At 38.6% G+C, this 20,618-nt stretch overlaps 4 protein-coding genes across 4 annotated transcripts; 2 read left to right on the top strand and 2 right to left on the bottom strand.

Annotated features, from left to right (window-relative positions):
- Positions 1 to 3,515: 3,515 nt before the first annotated feature.
- Positions 3,516 to 4,494, bottom strand: LOC124875563 (interferon a3-like). The gene is made up of 5 exons (XM_047377783.1): positions 4,363 to 4,494; positions 4,184 to 4,273; positions 3,922 to 4,071; positions 3,701 to 3,787; positions 3,516 to 3,614 (listed from the first exon to the last, which is right to left on the bottom strand). The coding sequence occupies exons 1-5, from the start codon at positions 4,492 to 4,494 to the stop codon at positions 3,516 to 3,518; spliced, it is 558 nt and encodes a 185-aa protein (XP_047233739.1).
- Positions 4,495 to 6,697: 2,203 nt separating this feature from the next.
- On the top strand, positions 6,698 to 7,641 carry LOC124875421 (interferon a3-like). The gene is made up of 5 exons (XM_047377576.1): positions 6,698 to 6,829; positions 6,919 to 7,008; positions 7,121 to 7,270; positions 7,379 to 7,462; positions 7,543 to 7,641. The coding sequence occupies exons 1-5, from the start codon at positions 6,698 to 6,700 to the stop codon at positions 7,639 to 7,641; spliced, it is 555 nt and encodes a 184-aa protein (XP_047233532.1).
- A 6,936-nt stretch (positions 7,642 to 14,577) lies between these two features.
- Positions 14,578 to 15,556, bottom strand: LOC124875564 (interferon a3-like). The gene is made up of 5 exons (XM_047377784.1): positions 15,425 to 15,556; positions 15,246 to 15,335; positions 14,984 to 15,133; positions 14,763 to 14,849; positions 14,578 to 14,676 (listed from the first exon to the last, which is right to left on the bottom strand). Exons 1-5 carry the CDS (start codon positions 15,554 to 15,556, stop codon positions 14,578 to 14,580), a joined length of 558 nt encoding a protein of 185 aa, XP_047233740.1.
- A 2,199-nt stretch (positions 15,557 to 17,755) lies between these two features.
- On the top strand, positions 17,756 to 18,699 carry LOC124875419 (interferon a3-like). The gene is made up of 5 exons (XM_047377574.1): positions 17,756 to 17,887; positions 17,977 to 18,066; positions 18,179 to 18,328; positions 18,437 to 18,520; positions 18,601 to 18,699. Exons 1-5 carry the CDS (start codon positions 17,756 to 17,758, stop codon positions 18,697 to 18,699), a joined length of 555 nt encoding a protein of 184 aa, XP_047233530.1.
- Positions 18,700 to 20,618: the final 1,919 nt, after the last annotated feature.

Below are 20,618 nucleotides of genomic sequence, written 5' to 3'. Positions count from 1 at the left end.
ATTGGTTAAGCAATAAAATAATCTATATCTAATGCTCAGGGGACACTTACACTGGTTTCTGAGATAAGCTCAAAAATACTTCTCTTTAATAAATGTTTATCTGTTTGTCTTTTAAAGTTCATACAAATAACAACTGCATCCAGAATTGTGTTGTATTTGTTCTTCATTAGGCCTAATGGACATTATTAGGAACACACTAAACTTGGAAATGTTTTCATTAATCAAACTAAGTTTATTTATGTTAAACTACTATACATTGTGAAAACTGCCTAAATACTGTTGATTGAGTTTCATGGAGAATATTTAAGAAATAAATGAAGAAATTTCAAATTATTGCAATGACTACAACAATGTCAACCCTAATCATGAGATTGGGGTTAATGTCAATAATGGAGATTACATTTGTCCAAAAGGCTTTAATAAAGCGTGATGACTTGATAATATAACAAACCAGAAACCAAAGCAATGCACCAATGCAACCAATGCTATTTTATGACATATAAAAGCATGTCCTACAGTTCAATATGTGGTGTAATCTGCTTATTAAAAGGAGAAGGCGGGACATCTCCTCTGAAACAATTATGTTTTTTGCCTTCACGCAGAGTGTTTCAGCTGGGACAACATAAAACATCGCTGAACCACTGCAAGGAAGGAGCTTTAGAGAACATCGTAGGTCGCATTTTCATCTGTCCTGAACTTTTTTTTGTCCTTCACCTTAACTACTAAGAAAAAAAATTAAAACCATGTAAAAGATGTAAACCTTTCGCCATTTTTGGTTTTTGAAAGGACACAAAAGCAGCCAGAATCAGAGGCAGAGGGAGGAAGACAAACTTCGAGCACGGATGAACACTGAGACGAGCAGTTGGCACAGAACAAACTTCAGTTTAGTGGACAGTTTCTCTCGGTCAGACAGGCAAAGGTTGGGTCTGGGTGAGAGTGGTCCAAGTTCTCAGGGTCAGATGGGCAGAAGGTCAAAGCCATGGAAACCAAATCATGCAAGTGGGAATCGTGTTCAGAACGGTAAAAGCCTGGTGGGAGTCGAACAGGAAGAGTTAGTGGACGAGGGAGAAAACAGACAGGATACTAACTAGTCGAACTTGACTGGAGCAATAAATGCCCTGAAGGTGTTACAGCATAAGATTACATGACAATCTGACCCCGTGCAGGAGTAAGATCCATCAGTTTATGGCAGCTGCTGCAGATCGGGGTGAAGATGTTCAGGTATGATGGTCAGGGCTCAATGGCAGGCATGACAAAGAAGCCCTTTAATAATCTAATAAACAGGACTTAAATTGTTGACCTAAAGAAAACGGGACATGGAACTGGCATTGGTGAAGCAGGCAGGGAAACAGGGCAATAAACAACATGCAGTCAACTGAAGAAACCAGCAAAAAAACAAAGAAAACCACTGAGGTTAAATGTTGAGGGAAGAGATGAGGTTTTATTTTGTCGTCGTCGTCGTCGTCTTCCGCTTATCCGGGACCGGGTCGCGGGGGCAGCAGACTCAACAGAGACGCCCAGACGTCCCTCTCTCCAGACACCTCCTCCAGTTCCTCCAGGGGGAGCCCAAGGCGTTCCCAGGCCAGCCGAGAGACATAGTCCCTCCAGCGTGTCCTGGGCCGTCCCCTGGGCCTCCTCCCGGTGGGACGTGCCTGGAACACCTCCCGAGGAAGGCGTCCAGGAGGCATCCGGTATAGATGCCCGAGCCACCTCAACTGGCTCCTCTCGATGTGGAGGAGCAGCGGCTCTACTCCGAGCCCCTCCCAGATGGCCGAACTCCTCACCCTATCTCTAAGGGAGTGCCCAGCCACCCTACGGAGGAAGCTCATTTCAGCCGCTTGTATCCGGGATCTCGTTCTTTCGGTCATGACCCAAAGTTCATGGCCATAGGTGAGGGTGGGAACGTAGACCGACCAGTAAATTGAGAGCGTTGCTTTTCGGCTCAGCTCTCTCTTCACCACAACGGACCGACAAAGCGCCCCCATTACTGTGGCAGCCGCACCGATCCGTCTGTCGATCTCCCGCTCCATTCTTCCCTCACTCGTGAACAAGACCCCGAGATACTTAAACTCCTCCACTTGAGGCAGGAACTCCCCTCCAACCTGAAGAGGACAAGCCACCCTTTTCCGGTCGAGTACCATGGCCTCGGACTTGGAGGCGCTGATCCTCATCCCAGCCGCTTCACACTCGGCTGCGAACCGCCACAGCGCATGCTGTAGGTCTTGGCTAGAGGGGGCCAGCAGGACCACGTCATCTGCAAAAAGAAGAGACGAAATCCACTGGTCCCCAAACCCGACCCCCTCCGGCCCTTGGCTGCGTCTAGAAATCCTGTCCATAAAAGTTATGAACAGGACCGGTGACAAAGGGCAGCCCTGCCAGAGTCCAACATGCACTGGGAACAGGTCCGACTTAGTGCCGGCAATGCGGACCAAACTCCTGCTCCTCTCGTACAGGGACCGGATGGCCCCTAGTAAAGGGCCCCCGAATCCATACTCCTGGAGCACCCCCCACAGGGCATCACGAGGGACACAGTCGAATGCCTTCTCCAGGTCCACAAAGGTTATTTTGTTTTTTAATATTTATTTTGCAGCACTAGAGGCCTTTATTGTTCGATAGGAAGAGATCAGGTTGACATAGGATGCTGGTGAGTAAAGCAGGTGATAATGAGGAACAGCTGAGGCAGAAGGAAAGCAGGAAGACTGAGGGAGAGAGAAACAAATAAATGTGAATGGAGCTGAACTAAGACGTGAACAAGCTACAACCCAAGGAAGAAAGTCCAAAAACAGGAAAACAACAGAACAGGATGATCTCACACACACTTCAAACTAAAGAAAGACCTGAATGTCAAACACCAACAAATGAATACAAGGTCCCTCAGATTATGACAATATGAGGGATATCAATGCCAATCTATAGAGAACACACTGTGTTTCATCCCTATTACATTATAATAAAAATGTATGTTGTTTTTATTACTTTACATAAGGCACTGCTGCTCTGTCTAATAAAATACCCAGACAATACACCGAAGATTGCGGTTGTGACAAGCCTTAAACTGCATGAATGCTTTTTCAAGCCACTGCATGGAAATGTTTTGGTATAAATGATTTGTAAAAATATTTTAATAAGAAGGATGAAGTTAGGATCACAGGCCTTTGACCAGAAGATGTTATTTATTTTTAATAATAATTTATTTTTGACAAACCTGAGAATATAAAGTATGAGAAATGTTTACATCATTTGTATGAATTAACTGATTTACAATAATTAGTAAAAAAAAAGGAAATACAGATAGAAATAAGTCAGCATATATTAAACTCTTCCTTCTCATTTAAGACAATAATAGAAAGTAATTAAAAGATGAGACAAAAATGCTAATAAAAATAAAGAAAGGAAACAAATAAATAAATTTTAAGTTATTAATAGTCAGTAATTCTAAATACAAAACATGGAAAGCTTAAATAAATGAATAAATAAATAAATAAATAATTTATGTGGCAGCCTTATGGCAGATTTCAGTTGGATGTGAGCAGAGAAGAAACCAGGTGGTCTGCTCTTATTAGATGGTCTTTGATTTCCCTCCTGATGAGCTCCCAGGCTTCAGCACTGTGGCCCTGAAGACACACAAATTCTATCATCATTAATACAACATGCAGCTTTCAAACATTATAAGCAGAACAGATAGATCATGTAAACTGACCATTTTCTTCAGGATTTCATTTGACAGCCTCTTGAAATACAAGTGAAGCTTGGTGTTCTTCTTCTTCATGTGGCCATGGCCTTTAATCTGAAATAATAAGGAGAAAAAGTTCAAGTTTAGGAATTATAAATTCAATATTTATTGTGAAATGTCTTCACATTATTGTATGTATTGTATTCTTATTTAAAAAAATAAACAAAAGTTGACCAACATGAACTTACACAGGAGTGAAGTTCATCAGCCTGTTTGTTGACAACATTGAGAAAGTGCTCCACTGTGATCTCCTGCCATGATGAAGAGCTGTCATCTTCCTCAAACAGGGCACAAACCTCCTTCAGGATCTGAACTGTGAAGGCAAGTTTACCTTCAGCCTGCAACAAGCAGCGAAGAAGAGAAAGACTATGTTATGACTGCAGAAATCACCACTGCCATCTATGATCAGTTTGAGTCATTGTGAGTAAACAGTAGCTGAGGAGGACTTACTGTTGCTTTGGACACCTGAGTGTACAGATGGTGAGGGAAGGCCACAGTGTGCTGCTCTTCATCCTCAGTGCTGTTAGTGCTGTTATTAGCCTGCAGCACACAGACACATACATCAGACATTAAATACATTTTTACACATTACATAAACCTTAACAGGTTTTAGAACCTCATTCTCTTACCATCATATCCAGCAGATCTAAGGCGTTTTTGCTGTATTGTCTGAATTTATGATCCATCCACCTGCAGTTAAGCGGGGAGCATGCGCAATACAGACCGACAAACACACAAGCAAAGAAAATCCTGGAAAGCATCTTGATTTTATCCTCAAAAAAATGAAATCTACTCTGTATGATCTCGGATATCTACTGGTGTCGTTATGTTGGAGCAGTGCTGCAATGGAGCATTTAAATCAGAGCTCACAGATTTCGTTTTCCAGACACACCTGTGGGGAAAACACAGCTTTCATGCAGGTAACCAGAAAACGAAGATTGTTTTGTTCATGAGCTTACATAATGTAAATATGGTTGATCGAGTGAAACATTAATGCCTATTAATATAATGTAGCCTAAAATAAATGTAAAACGTTATAGAAAACCAGGCCTGAACGCTACAAATTATCCGTAGACTGTTCTTGAAATAGGCTGTTGTCATTGGCATGTTTTTATATTGCTTATCCTGATACTAAATCATACTTTGTTCTTAAATTTGTACAATCCATAAAAAAAAAAACATCTTACGAAATATAACCACTTAACGCTGAAGCTCCTTTTCGTATTGATACTGACAACCAAGCATGAATATCAGAATCGAAAAAATGTTTGACTCTAAAAATAGCATCTATCCGTAAAAGGTCAATCAAAGTTATTTTGATTTGATCAGAGATCGTAATCTGTCACATCTCATAAGAGTAAACTGGTCCAATCGAGGTTCGGGACCAGATAAGAAATGGAAAAGTTGTGGGAAGGAAATTGGCGTGCTGGTCATTTTGTACCTTTGCCGTTTTGGTTATTTCGTATCTAACATTTCCTGACACACAATGTTGCCATCAATGTTGACACCACAATTCATGCCCACCTATAAATTCGCACCTGAGTGGGCGCCTAAAGTCTGTCTTTTCTTATTACTCTTCCAAGACTATGTATGCTTCTTAGTGAGAACTACTGCGGTAAATAGCTGGTTTGTTCTCTTTATTGCTGCTTCTGTTCTGTCATTTTTCCGACTATTTATCTGTCCATCTCACCAGAATGAGCAACCCAGATACACTGAAGAAATATGGTAAGAAAATGTGTAAAATGTTTTGAAAACAAATAATGCTGAAGATGTGTGGTAAAACGGTTTGTTTATTGAGGTTTTTAAGGTAAGAAATGGAAATGCGTGATTACGAAATGGGAGTAAAACTTCACATTGTCGGTACTAAAAGCGGGTATACGAAACGTTAATCGGGCGAGTATGAACTGGTCGAAATGAAACGACTTAAATTAGATAGAGACCTAACGACCATGTTCACAGTTTAATAAAACCTAATCATCCTATTCTGCAAATAAATGCACATGAGAAGGTTTAATGAAGCAACATGTTCCAAAATCTCAATTAAACTGTGAGATGAGTTTATTTCCTGATTAAATAAATGTACCTTGGAATATTTTATTGTATTTCATTCAGCTAATGATTTATCTGGCTATCCAATTATGAATGAATGACAACATATGTTTCGCAGAATTGCATCACTCAGTGTGAATAAACAGGAAGTGTGTCCATAAATGCAGCCAGACAGGGAGAGTTCCCAGAGAGAAACTGAAAGCGGCTCTGACGCTCACAACCAATGACATTTCACCTTGTTTTAGCTGGAACAGACGGCTTTTCGCATGGCTGAATGAATGTTATTTTACTTATTAACGCATTAATTTTAAGACAATCAAGTTTAAATATGAAATAAAGCAGCCGACCAAAATGCGTCTATCTCGCAACAATACTATATTTTTGTGACAAGGACCCAAATTTGGCCAAACGCTTAATTAGTTTACATTTACTAATAAAAGAATAGACTCAGACTTTACTCAAATATAATTTACTGACTGAAATAGAATCAGATACATCAATAAGTCCCAAACCAAGTTTTTTCAAATAACTAAATACCAAATGTATTTATTCTTCAATTAATAATTGTATATACAAGTATATTTTCCGTTGTTATCTTATAGGATGAATACATTTCATACGTTTGCAAAGGCCCACCTTCTCCTTTGCGTCTGTCCTTCCAATGGCTGAGAAATGGCGTTTTCAGAGAAACATCAACAACTTTGATATTATTATAAGTATTATTTCCTACATTATTGAAACGTGAAATTTGCCGCCTACATCTGAAACCCGCAGTCGTCGTTCAGTTGAAAAAGTAATGAAAACGAAATCTGTGCTCTGATTTAAATGCTCCACTTCAACTCTGCTCCAACACAACACCAGGAGACATCCGAGATCATACAGAGTACATTTTATTTTTTTAAAGACAAAATCAAGATGCTGAACAGGATTTTCTTTGCTTGTGTATTTCTCGGTGTGTTCTGCGCATGCTCCCCGCTGAACTGCAGGTGGATGGATCATAAATTCAGACAATACAGCAAAAACTCCTTAGATCTGCTGGATATGATGGTAAGAGAATGAGGTTCTAAAACGTGTTAAAGTTTATGTAATGTGTAAAAATGAATTTAATGTCTGATGTATGTGTCTGTGTGCTGCAGGCTAATAACAGCACTAACAGCACTGAGGATGAAGAGCAGCACACTGTGGCCTTCCCTCACCATCTGTACACTCAGGTGTCCAAAGCAACAGTAAGTCCTCCTCAGCTACTGTTTACTCACAATGACTCAAACTGATCATAGATGGCAGTGGTGATTTCTGCAGTCATAACATAGTCTTTCTCTTCTTCGCTGCTTGTTCCAGGCTGAAGGTAAACTTGCCTTCACAGTTCAGATCCTGAAGGAGGTTTGTGCCCTGTTTGAGGAAGATGACAGCTCTTCATCATGGCAGGAGATCACAGTGGAGCACTTTCTCAATGTTGTCAACAAACAGGCTGATGAACTTCACTCCTGTGTATGTTCATTTTGTTTTGTCATGTCATTATTGTGAAAATATTTTGCTTAAAATATTCAATTTATAATTTATAAGCTTTATTATCTTTTGTTTTTGTAATCATTTTAGATTGAGACTCAGGGCCAGATGAAAAAGAGCACCAAGCTTCACATGTATTTCAAGAGGCTGTCGAATGAAATCCTGAAGAAAATGGTCAGTTTATCAGCTGCTCGTCACATAATGTTTTAAAGATGCATTTTATATTAATGATGATAACATTGTTGTGTTTTCAGGGACACAGTGCTGAAGCCTGGGAGCTCATCAGGAGGGAAATCAAAGTACATCTATTGAGAGCAGACCAGCTGGTGTCTTCTCTGCTCACCTCCAAATAAAATCTTGTATATGGTTGTCACATGGCAGGAATTTTAATCATTTTATTATTTATTTTCCCAGTTATTTATTTTTCATTTGTTGTCATGTTTTCACTGTTAACCAAACTGTAAATCAACTCATCAATCTCTTTTTATGGAAATAAAGATGTGTAAATCATACAAACATGAAATCATGGTTTGTATTTATTTTATATCAGTATTGAAGAAGCCTTTCAGTCCCAAAGCTAAAAGAAACAGAATCATGTCGGACTTTATTCTGTCAGGATTTTTATGAGAATGATTAACATTACCTTTCTAAAAATAATGTCTGTGGTTTTGATTAGTTTATCTCTGTAATGAACAGAACACTTAAAGCCTTACCTTTCATGCAAATGTTATTAGGTGACGGCAACTGAAGTAAATCTAAAGAGCAGGTTTAAAAATCTGGTTTTCATTATTGAATGGAAAAATGCTATTTAAACCAACCTGGCCCTATGTGAAACAGTAATGTTCTCCTAAATCTCATAACTGGTTCTGTCACCACTTGTTGCAACAACTGTCATCAAGCGTTTGTAATAACTGGCAATGAGGTTTTTTTTTATATAACTGGGAGGTGATATTGGCCCATCCTTCACAGATCAATTTGAAATGAGCCACATTGGAAGGTATTAGAACATGAACAGTTTGTCTAAGATCATCCTACTACATGTCAACAAGATTTTAGTGCAGACATTGACTAGAAATAATGGAATAGAATTGAAATATCCTTTATTGTCCCACAGTGGGTAAATTCAGATGTTTCAGCAGGTCAACTGGAAGCATGCAGATTCACACAAAGGTAAAAGTACAGAAATATGAGTCTCTCTGGAACTACAGAAATATGAGTTTATCTGGAAAAACCCTTGTATATGTTTTGGTAAAGCACTAGTGTTTTGGAGTCTGTGACATTTACATGGCATATGAAGAATTGGTCATTTGTATTAAGATGAAGCAGTTATGACCTACAAGGATTTAATTATTACCTTTTCAATTGGAAGAGAGAGAAACATTTTGAAAACATTTACATTTGAGACATTGTGTGACCCCGGATGGCCGAGCTCTTCAACCTATCTCTTAGGGAGTGCCCGGCCACCCTACGGAGGAAGCTCATTTCAGCTGCTCGTATCCGGGATCTCGTTCTTTCGGTCATGACCCAAAGTTCATGGCCATAGGTGAGGGTAGGAACGTAGACCGACTGGTAAATCGAGAGCTTTGCTTTTTGGCTCAGCTCTCTCTTCACCACAACGGACCGGAACAGTGCCCCCATTACTGCGGCAGCGGCACCGATCCGTCTGTCGATTTCCCGCTCCATTCTTCCCTCACTCGTGGGCAAGACCCCGAGACACTTGAACTCGTCCACTTGAGGTAAGAACTCCCCTCCAACCTGAAGAGGACAAGCCACCCTTTTCCGGTCGAGTATCATGGCCTCTGACTTGGAAAAGCTGATCTTCATCCCAGCCGCTTCACACTTGGCTGCGAACCGCCACAGCGCATGCTGTAGGTCTTGGCTAGAGGGGAGGGGCTCGGAGTAGAGCCGCTGCTCCTCCAGATTGAGAGGAGCCAGTTGAGGTGGCTCGGGCATCTATACTGGATGCCTCCTGGACGCCTTCCTCGGGAGGTGTTCCAGGCACGTCCCACCGGGAAGACGCCCAAGGGACAGCCCAGAACACGCTGGAGTGACTATGTGTCTCGGCTGGCCTGGGAACGCTGGAGGAGGTGTCCGGAGAGAGGGACGTCTGGGTGTCTATGCTGAGTCTGCTGCCCCCGCGACCCGGTCCCGGATAAGCCGAAGACGACGACGACGACATTGTTTGACCTCTGAATTTACAGACACTGTGTTTTAGATTATATAGGGATGCCACACATTATCTAGTTTAATAAATTATGTTATAGTTTAAGTGGTGACCCAACAAACATGAAACGTTTTTGGCAGAGACATCTGAGAATAGAATAAGCAAACGGAACATGGTTAGACGTCCTATCAGTGAGTGGCAAATAGGTGAAATAAGCCAGAAAAAACTTTATACTATAAAAGGTCTTGCATAGATACTATCATACTACTACTATATTGCATAAAAAATGATTTTTAAATAGCAAGCGGGTTCTATTTAACCAATGCAACTAACCCAGACCTGAAAGTACAGCCATGCTGGACTTTCAAAATAAGACAAAACATGCTCTACAAAATAAAAGCCTTTGCATTTTAAACAATAGATCATTTCAGGACTGGGCTTCACACTAGTGTTGGAACTCACCCAGTGTTGCCCATTTAAAAAAAGGCTTACTGAAAATTTCAAAATAAAAGCCTCAGTCTTCCAGAGTTACTAGTAATTTTTTAAGGTGATTATTGGATACATAATGATTTTTAAATAGCTAAACCTAACGGCCAGAGAACCTTTGTGGTCCCAGGAGCACGCAGCAAGAGGCAGGCCCTGTCTAAATTTCTTCCAAAATTTTCTAGTTCTCAGTTCTTACCCACATTTCAATCATACAGCTTTTAACTTGTTAATCAAAGGTTACTAATGTCATTTAATACATGTGAAAGAATGTAAAATCATCATACATAATTTCTTTGGATATACTTGTTTATATTTTTGCAAAATATAAGACAGATAACATGTGGCAGATAATATGTGGCTCCAGACAGGCCTCTCCAGTCTCTCAGCTCCAGAATATGAGAACATGCTTGTTTCACTCCCTACTGCTTCAACAATGTATGTTAATAATTATTGCATGGATTACACATAAGGATATAAGGATATTTATTGTAACTTTTATGGAGTTAACTATGAGCAGTTACTAAATGTTGCATGGATTACATGGAAAGATCTCACCTTATTTTGACAAGCAGTAACAGAAGTAAAATGCACCGTAAACAGAACAAGTTAGAAACTAGACCTATAGAAATGAACTAAAGCACCACCTGGAAAACATAAACAATCATGATCTGAGGCAGGACCCAAAACAAAACTCAAAACCATGACAAAAAGTTCCACTATTGTCTCATGAGACCACAAAGTATTTTTACTAAATGTCTTGGGGATCTTAAAATTAGTTTTTGGTAAATGTGAGATGGGCCCTTATGTTATTTTTGATCAGCAGTGGTTTTGACGTTGCAACTATGCCATTTTTGGCAATGCCTTTTTTATTGTCTAAACCTGAATGCCGAATTTAACTTAGACAAGTGGTGCCAGTAGTGATTAAGATGTTTGAACAGTTTGCTATTATAGCAAGATGCCCAAATGTCGCTGTCACTACTTGCGTCTACAGGTCCTTCTCAAAATATTAGCATATTGTGATAAAGTTCATTATTTTCCATAATGTCATGATGAAAATTTAACATTCATATATTTTAGATTCATTGCACACTAACTGAAATATTTTAGGTCTTTTATTGTCTTAATACGGATGATTTTGGCATACAGCTCATGAAAACCCAAAATTCCTATCTCACAAAATTAGCATATTTCACCCGACCAATAAAAGAAAAGTGTTTTTAATACCACAAATGTCAACCTTCAAATAATCATGTAAAGTTATGCACTCAATACTTGGTCGGGAATCCTTTGGCAGAAATGACTGCTTCAATGCGGCGTGGCATGGAGGCAATCAGCCTGTGGCACTGCTGAGGTCTTATGGAGGCCCAGGATGCTTCGATAGCGGCCTTTAGCTCATCCAGAGTGTTGGGTCTTGAGTCTCTCAACGTTCTCTTCACAATATCCCACAGATTCTCGATGGGGTTCAGGTCAGGAGAGTTGGCAGGCCAATTGAGCACAGTGATACCATGGTCAGTAAACCATTTACCAGTGGTTTTGGCACTGTGAGCAGGTGTCAGGTCGTGCTGAAAAATGAAATCTTCATCTCCATAAAGTTTTTCAGCAGATGGAAGCATGAAGTGCTCCAAAATCTCCTGATATCTAGCTGCATTGACCCTGCCCTTGATAAAACACAGTGGACCAACACCGGCAGCTGACACGGCACCCCAGACCATCACTGACTGTGGGTACTTGACACTGGACTTCTGGCATTTTGGTATTTCCTTCTCCCCAGTCTTCCTCCAGACTCTGGCACCTTGATTTCCGAATGACATGCAGAATTTGCTTTCATCCGAAAAAAGTACTTTGGACCACTGAACAACAGTCCAGTGCTGCTTCTCTGTAGCCCAGGTCAGGCGCTTCTGCCGCTGTTTCTGGTTCAAAAGTGGCTTGACCTGGGGAATGCGGCACCTGTAGCCCATTTCCTGCACACGCCTGTGCACGGTGGCTCTGGATGTTTCTACTCCAGACTCAGTCCACTGCTTCCGCAGGTCCCCCAAGGTCTGGAATCGGCCCTTCTCCACAATCTTCCTCAGGGTCCTGTCACCTCTTCTCGTTGTGCAGCGTTTTCTGCCACACTTTTTCCTTCCCACAGACTTCCCACTGAGGTGCCTTGATACAGCACTCCGGGAACAGCCTATTCGTTCAGAAATTTCTTTCTGTGTCTTACCCTCTTGCTTGAGGGTGTCAATAGTGGCCTTCTGGACAGCAGTTAGTTCGGCAGTCTTACCCATGATTGGGGTTTTGAGTGATGAACCAGGCTGGGAGTTTTAAAGGCCTCAGTAATCTTTTGCAGGTGTTTAGAGTTAACTCGTTGATTCAGATGATTAGGTTCATAGCTCGTTTAGAGACCCTTTTAATGATATGCTAATTTTGTGAGATAGGAATTTTGGGTTTTCATGAGCTGTATGCCAAAATCATCCGTATTAAGACAATAAAAGACCTAAAATATTTCAGTTAGTGTGCAATGAATCTAAAATATATGAATGTTAAATTTTCATCATGACATTATGGAAAATAATGAACTTTATCACAATATGCTAATATTTTGAGAAGGACCTGTATAGACCTAGGAGAAGCAGGCAGGAGGACTGAGAAACAGAAAACACGCAATGAACAGAAGAAAACATCGATGAATATAGAACCAGTGAGTTTAAATACTGAGGGAAGAGTGGATGACATAGGATGAAGATGAGTTAATCAGGGGATAATGAGGAACAGCTGAGGCAGAAGAAAAGCAGGAAGACTGAGGGAGACAGAGACAATTAAACTTGACTGGAGCTGAACTGAGATGTGAATAAAGACGTAAATAAACTACAATCGAAGGGGAAGAGATGAACAAAGATCTAAAAGAAATGAATCCAGATGTACTGAGAACAGAAGACAAGAGTAAGCTAGAAAACTAAACACAACAAAATGAAATGATGAGGCAAAACCTTTCTAACAATAATGAGCACAGGGAAAAGGACAAGACCTTAAGAACATGATAAACAACAAGAAAATGATCAAAAACAAAAACCCAGACATCTGTGGATCATGACACCGTTTTTTGTGATTCATAATAATTTGCATTTAATCAAAACCCAGCCTAGGCAGAGAACTGATACAACATGTCCTATATTATTTTTATTTTAAATTGCTTACAAACAGGGCAGCTGTCATATGAAAATTTGACTTTTTAGATCACGCCCCTGATGTTTCAGAAACCTAAAATTGCTTTTGCCTAAGACCAAACAACCTTAGCTTGAGAACCACGCAGCCTGCAGAGAACAGTCCTCCTTCACTTCATACTGAGCCAAGATTATTCCATATTTGATCTAATGTCTTATGCTCTCTTAGAGAAGATGCACAGCATATGCCTTAGTTTGACCTCTAGATTTTATTTCATGTAATACAGGAGATGTTATACTGACAGACAGATAAATATTCAAACAGTGTCATGTACAGTAGTGGTTGAGGGACAAAAAAAGCCGACAGGAGGCAGGCAATCACATGTTTAGGTAAATCTAATAATCAGCCGAAAAGCCCAAAACTAATAAAATCCACAGGAGCACACAGCAGGGGAGCAACAGGGGAAACCAGTAGGGAAACAAACAGGAGACTGGGGGAAGGTTAGAGCAAGCTGAGCAACTCTAGGGTCAGACAAGAATCAACTGAGTCAGAGGGTCTTTAGTGCTGGGGAGGTTGAATGCTAGGACCAGGATCAGGTGAATCTAAGCAACAGAATGCACTGCAGTTTTGAAAAGAACTAAGGTAACTGGTATCACCAGTATACAGTGGAAGAAAGTACAAAAAACAGGAAAACAACTGAACAGGATGATCTCACACACACTTAAAACTAAAGAACGACCTGAATGTCAAACACCGACAAATAAAAACAAAGTCCCACACACTATGATAAAATGAGGGATATCAAAGCCCATCTTATGAGAACACACTTTTCATCTCTGTTATATCACTATAACAATATATTACTTTTCTACTACTTTACATAATGTGCTACTGGTCTGTCTAATAAAATCCTAACACAATGCATTGAAGGTTGAGGTAGTGACATAGAAATGAGTGGAAAGCTTCAATGTTCATGAATGCTTTTGCAAGCCACTTCATGTTCCAGAAATGTTCTGATGTAAATGATTTGAAAAAATGCTTTTATAACAAAGATCAATCTATGAACGCATTTGTTTGACCAGAAGATGTTATTTATTTTCAACAATCATTTCTTTTTGACCGACCTGAGAAAATAAAGTATCATAAATATTAAAATTATTCCCATGAATTAACTGATACAATAATTAATAAAAAAAACAAAATACAGATAGAAAACAGACAGTATATATAAAACTCTTCCTTATAATAAAAGACAATAATAGAAAGCATTTAAAAGATGAGTCAAAAATGCTAATAAAAATAAAGAAAGGAAACAAATAAATAAATTTCTTTTTTTAAAGTATTATTAGTAATTCTAAATACAAAACATGGAAAGCTTAAATAAATAAATAGATAGATAGATAGATAGATAAATAAATAAATACATAGATAAATAAATAAATAAATAAATATTAATAAATAAATAAATAAATAAATAAATAAATGGCAGATTTCAGTTGGATGTGAGCAGAGAAGAAACCAGGTGGTCTGCTCTTATTAGATGGTCTTTGATTTCCCTCCTGATGAGCTCCCAGGCTTCAGCACTGTGGCCCTGAAGACAAACAAATTCTATCATCATTAATACAACATGCAGCTTTCAAACATTATAAGCAGAACAGATAGATCATGTAAACTGACCATTTTCGTCAGGATTTCATTTGACAGCCTCTTGAAATACAAGTGAAGCTTGGTGTTCTTCTTCTTCATGTGGCCATGGCCTTTAATCTGAAATAATAAGGAGAAAAAGTTCAAGTTTAGGAATTATAAATTCAATATTTATTGTGAAATGTCTTCACATTATTGTATGTATTGTATTCTTATTTAAAAAAATAAACAAAAGTTGACCAACATGAACTTACACAGGAGTGAAGTTCATCAGCCTGTTTGTTGACAACATTGAGAAAGTGCTCCACTGTGATCTCCTGCCATGATGAAGAGCTGTCATCTTCCTCAAACAGGGCACAAACCTCCTTCAGGATCTGAACTGTGAAGGCAAATTTACCTTCAGCCTGGAACAAGCAGCGAAGAAGAGAAAGACTATGTTATGACTGCAGAAATCACCACTGCCATCTATGATCAGTTTGAGTCATTGTGAGTAAACAGTAGCTGAGGAGGACTTACTGTTGCTTTGGACACCTGAGTGTACAGATGGTGAGGGAAGGCCACAGTGTGCTGCTCTTCATCCTCAGTGCTGTTAGTGCTGTTATTAGCCTGCAGCACACAGACACATACATCAGACATTAAATACATTTTTACACATTACATAAACCTTAACAGGTTTTAGAACCTCATTCTCTTACCATCATATCCAGCAGATCTAAGGCGTTTTTGCTGTATTGTCTGAATTTATGATCCATCCACCTGCAGTTAAGCGGGGAGCATGCGCAATACAGACCGACAAACACACAAGCAAAGAAAATCCTGGAAAGCATCTTGATTTTATCCTCAAAAAAATGAAATCTACTCTGTATGATCTCGGATATCTACTGGTGTCGTTATGTTGGAGCAGTGCTGCAATGGAGCATTTAAATCAGAGCTCACAGATTTCGTTTTCCAGACACACCTGTGGGGAAAACACAGCTTTCATGCAGGTAACCAGAAAACGAAGATTGTTTTGTTCATGAGCTTACATAATGTAAATATGGTTGATCGAGTGAAACATTAATGCCTATTAATATAATGTAGCCTAAAATAAATGTAAAACGTTATAGAAAACCAGGCCTGAACGCTACAAATTATCCGTAGACTGTTCTTGAAATAGGCTGTTGTCATTGGCATGTTTTTATATTGCTTATCCTGATACTAAATCATACTTTGTTCTTAAATTTGTACAATCCATAAAAAAAAAAACATCTTACGAAATATAACCACTTAACGCTGAAGCTCCTTTTCGTATTGATACTGACAACCAAGCATGAATATCAGAATCGAAAAAATGTTTGACTCTAAAAATAGCATCTATCCGTAAAAGGTCAATCAAAGTTATTTTGATTTGATCAGAGATCGTAATCTGTCACATCTCATAAGAGTAAACTGGTCCAATCGAGGTTCGGGACCAGATAAGAAATGGAAAAGTTGTGGGAAGGAAATTGGCGTGCTGGTCATTTTGTACCTTTGCCGTTTTGGTTATTTCGTATCTAACATTTCCTGACACACAATGTTGCCATCAATGTTGACACCACAATTCATGCCCACCTATAAATTCGCACCTGAGTGGGCGCCTAAAGTCTGTCTTTTCTTATTACTCTTCCAAGACTATGTATGCTTCTTAGTGAGAACTACTGCGGTAAATAGCTGGTTTGTTCTCTTTATTGCTGCTTCTGTTCTGTCATTTTTCCGACTATTTATCTGTCCATCTCACCAGAATGAGCAACCCAGATACACTGAAGAAATATAGTAAGAAAATGTGTAAAATGTTTTGAAAACAAATAATGCTGAAGATGTGTGGTAAAACGGTTTGTTTATTGAGGTTTTTAAGGTAAGAAATGCAAATGCGTGATTACGAAATGGGAGTAAAACTTCACATTGTCGGTACTAAAAGCGGGTATACGAAACGTTAATCGGGCGAGTATGAACTGGTCGAAATGAAACGACTTAAATTAGATAGAGACCTAACGACCATGTTCACAGTTTAATAAAACTTAATCATCCTATTCTGCAAATAAATGCACATGAGAAGGTTTAATGAAGCAACATGTTCCAAAATCTCAATTAAACTGTGAGATGAGTTTATTTCCTGATTAAATAAATGTACCTTGGAATATTTTATTGTATTTCATTCAATGATTTATCTGGCTATCCAATTATGAATGAATGACAACATATGTTTCGCAGAATTGCATCACTCAGTGTGAATAAACAGGAAGTGTGTCCATAAATGCAGCCAGACAGGGAGAGTTCCCAGAGAGAAACTGAAAGCGGCTCTGACGCTCACAACCAATGACATTTCACCTTGTTTTAGCTGGAACAGACGGCTTTTCGCATGGCTGAATGAATGTTATTTTACTTATTAACGCATTAATTTTAAGACAATCAAGTTTAAATATGAAATAAAGCAGCCGACCAAAACGCGTCTATCTCGCAACAATACTATATTTTTGTGACAAGGACCCAAATTTGGCCAAACGCTTAATTAGTTTACATTTACTAATAAAAGAATAGACTCAGACTTTACTCAAATATAATTTACTGACTGAAATAGAATCAGATACATCAATAAGTCCCAAACCAAGTTTTTTCAAATAACTAAATACCAAATGTATTTATTCTTCAATTAATAATTGTATATACAAGTATATTTTCCGTTGTTATCTTATAGGATGAATACATTTCATACGTTTGCAAAGGCCCACCTTCTCCTTTGCGTCTGTCCTTCCAATGGCTGAGAAATGGCGTTTTCAGAGAAACATCAACAACTTTGATATTATTATAAGTATTATTTCCTACATTATTGAAACGTGAAATCTGCCGCCTACACCTGAAACCCGCAGTCGTCGTTCAGTTGAAAAAGTAATGAAAACGAAATCTGTGCTCTGATTTAAATGCCCCACTTCAACTCTGCTCCAACACAACACCAGGAGACATCCGAGATCATACAGAGTACATTTTATTTTTTTAAAGACAAAATCAAGATGCTGAACAGGATTTTCTTTGCTTGTGTATTTCTCGGTGTGTTCTGCGCATGCTCCCCGCTGAACTGCAGGTGGATGGATCATAAATTCAGACAATACAGCAAAAACTCCTTAGATCTGCTGGATATGATGGTAAGAGAATGAGGTTCTAAAACGTGTTAAAGTTTATGTAATGTGTAAAAATGAATTTAATGTCTGATGTATGTGTCTGTGTGCTGCAGGCTAATAACAGCACTAACAGCACTGAGGATGAAGAGCAGCACACTGTGGCCTTCCCTCACCATCTGTACACTCAGGTGTCCAAAGCAACAGTAAGTCCTCCTCAGCTACTGTTTACTCACAATGACTCAAACTGATCATAGATGGCAGTGGTGATTTCTGCAGTCATAACATAGTCTTTCTCTTCTTCGCTGCTTGTTCCAGGCTGAAGGTAAACTTGCCTTCACAGTTCAGATCCTGAAGGAGGTTTGTGCCCTGTTTGAGGAAGATGACAGCTCTTCATCATGGCAGGAGATCACAGTGGAGCACTTTCTCAATGTTGTCAACAAACAGGCTGATGAACTTCACTCCTGTGTATGTTCATTTTGTTTTGTCATGTCATTATTGTGAAAATATTTTGCTTAAAATATTCAATTTATAATTTATAAGCTTTATTATCTTTTGTTTTTGTAATCATTTTAGATTGAGACTCAGGGCCAGATGAAAAAGAGCACCAAGCTTCACATGTATTTCAAGAGGCTGTCGAATGAAATCCTGAAGAAAATGGTCAGTTTATCAGCTGCTCGTCACATAATGTTTTAAAGATGCATTTTATATTAATGATGATAACATTGTTGTGTTTTCAGGGACACAGTGCTGAAGCCTGGGAGCTCATCAGGAGGGAAATCAAAGTACATCTATTGAGAGCAGACCAGCTGGTGTCTTCTCTGCTCACCTCCAAATAAAATCTTGTATATGGTTGTCACATGGCAGGAATTTTAATCATTTTATTATTTATTTTCCCAGTTATTTATTTTTCATTTGTTGTCATGTTTTCACTGTTAACCAAACTGTAAATCAACTCATCAATCTCTTTTTATGGAAATAAAGATGTGTAAATCATACAAACATGAAATCATGGTTTGTATTTATTTTATATCAGTATTGAAGAAGCCTTTCAGTCCCAAAGCTAAAAGAAACAGAATCATGTCGGACTTTATTCTGTCAGGATTTTTATGAGAATGATTAACATTACCTTTCTAAAAATAATGTCTGTGGTTTTGATTAGTTTATCTCTGTAATGAACAGAACACTTAAAGCCTTACCTTTCATGCAAATGTTATTAGGTGACGGCAACTGAAGTAAATCTAAAGAGCAGGTTTAAAAATCTGGTTTTCATTATTGAATGGAAAAATGCTATTTAAACCAACCTGGCCCTATGTGAAACAGTAATGTTCTCCTAAATCTCATAACTGGTTCTGTCACCACTTGTTGCAACAACTGTCATCAAGCGTTTGTAATAACTGGCAATGAGGTTTTCTTATATTACTGTGGTGTGATTTTTGGCAGAACAATTTTTACAGAACAATTTAACATGAGCCCCTTTAGAGAAGTTTAGAGTATGAACAGTCGGTGAAGGTCACACCACCGCATTTCAATGCAGACATTGACTAAAAATAATGGAATAGAATAGAAATGTCCTTTATTATCCCTTAGTGAATAAATTCTTCACTTCCAGCAGCAAAGTGACAGGCAAGCGTTCAGATTCACACAAAGGTAAAAATGTTAAAACAAAAATAAGAATACAAGACTGTACAGTCCGGGCAAAGCGACAATATAGGAAATATACAGTATATTGTACAATTATTAAACAAATAGCATACCCTGATTGAAAGAAATATGCAAGTGAGATCATTTTAAAAATTTACAAAATGTTCATGTAAGGTTACTCCAAAAGCCTAAATAATTTTTTGAGTAATATCAGAGGTAGAATTGCTGGTGTGTTTAGGATCATTGTCCTTTTGCATAACCTAGGTGTCCTTGAGTTTAAGGTCACAAACTGATAGACGGCCATTCTCCTTCAGGAATTACTAGAGAGCAGAATTCATGGTTCCATCAATTACAACTCATTTAGGCCTTGAAGCAGCAAAGAAGGCCCAGACCATCACATTGCCGACAATGTTTAAATATCTGTATGATGTTGTTTTCTGAAAACTTGAAATGCTGTGTCAGATTTATGCCAGACGTAACGGGAGAAAGGTTCAACTTTTGTCTCTTGAGTTCACAGAATCAGTGGTCTTTGTGGTTTTGGCCTTGCAACTCTACCATTTTTGCCCAGGGTCTTTCCTATTGTTGATTTATGAATACTGACCATAACTGGCACTAAGTGATTAAGATGTTTTTCTGGGTTCTTTTGTGACCTCCTGGATGAGTTTTGATGTGCTCTTGGAGTAATTTAAGTAGGTCGGCTACTACTGGAAATTTTTACCTCTGTAATTGCTCTCTCTTCATCTCCCATGTGTTCTTAAATAGTGTTGTTTTTTGGGATCTTTAAACTAATTCATGTTGCAAGGAAGGTTGTATCATTTAAATAAAATATGGTACTAAATTAATCACAAAGCCTGGAGCCTTTTGCTGTTTCCCTGTCACTACTTCAAACTATATATGAGATAAACAGCTCAGTTTTCTGATACACCCCCTGAGACTCACTGGTTAATTAGTTAATTAATAAAATAATCTATATCTAATGAGATACGCTCAGAGATACCTACCATTTAGTATTTAGTAGTCTTTATATATCTTTTGCAGTTGATCAGGACATTATAATTTAATTGTATGATAATTCATTGTTCAAACAACATACATCTTTATTCAGTGTTCATTG

The sequence above is a fragment of the Girardinichthys multiradiatus genome, chromosome 10 (assembly GCF_021462225.1).
Source record: "Girardinichthys multiradiatus isolate DD_20200921_A chromosome 10, DD_fGirMul_XY1, whole genome shotgun sequence".
Taxonomy (NCBI): Eukaryota; Metazoa; Chordata; class Actinopteri; order Cyprinodontiformes; family Goodeidae; genus Girardinichthys; species Girardinichthys multiradiatus.
This window is presented reverse-complemented; position numbering and strand designations above follow the sequence as displayed.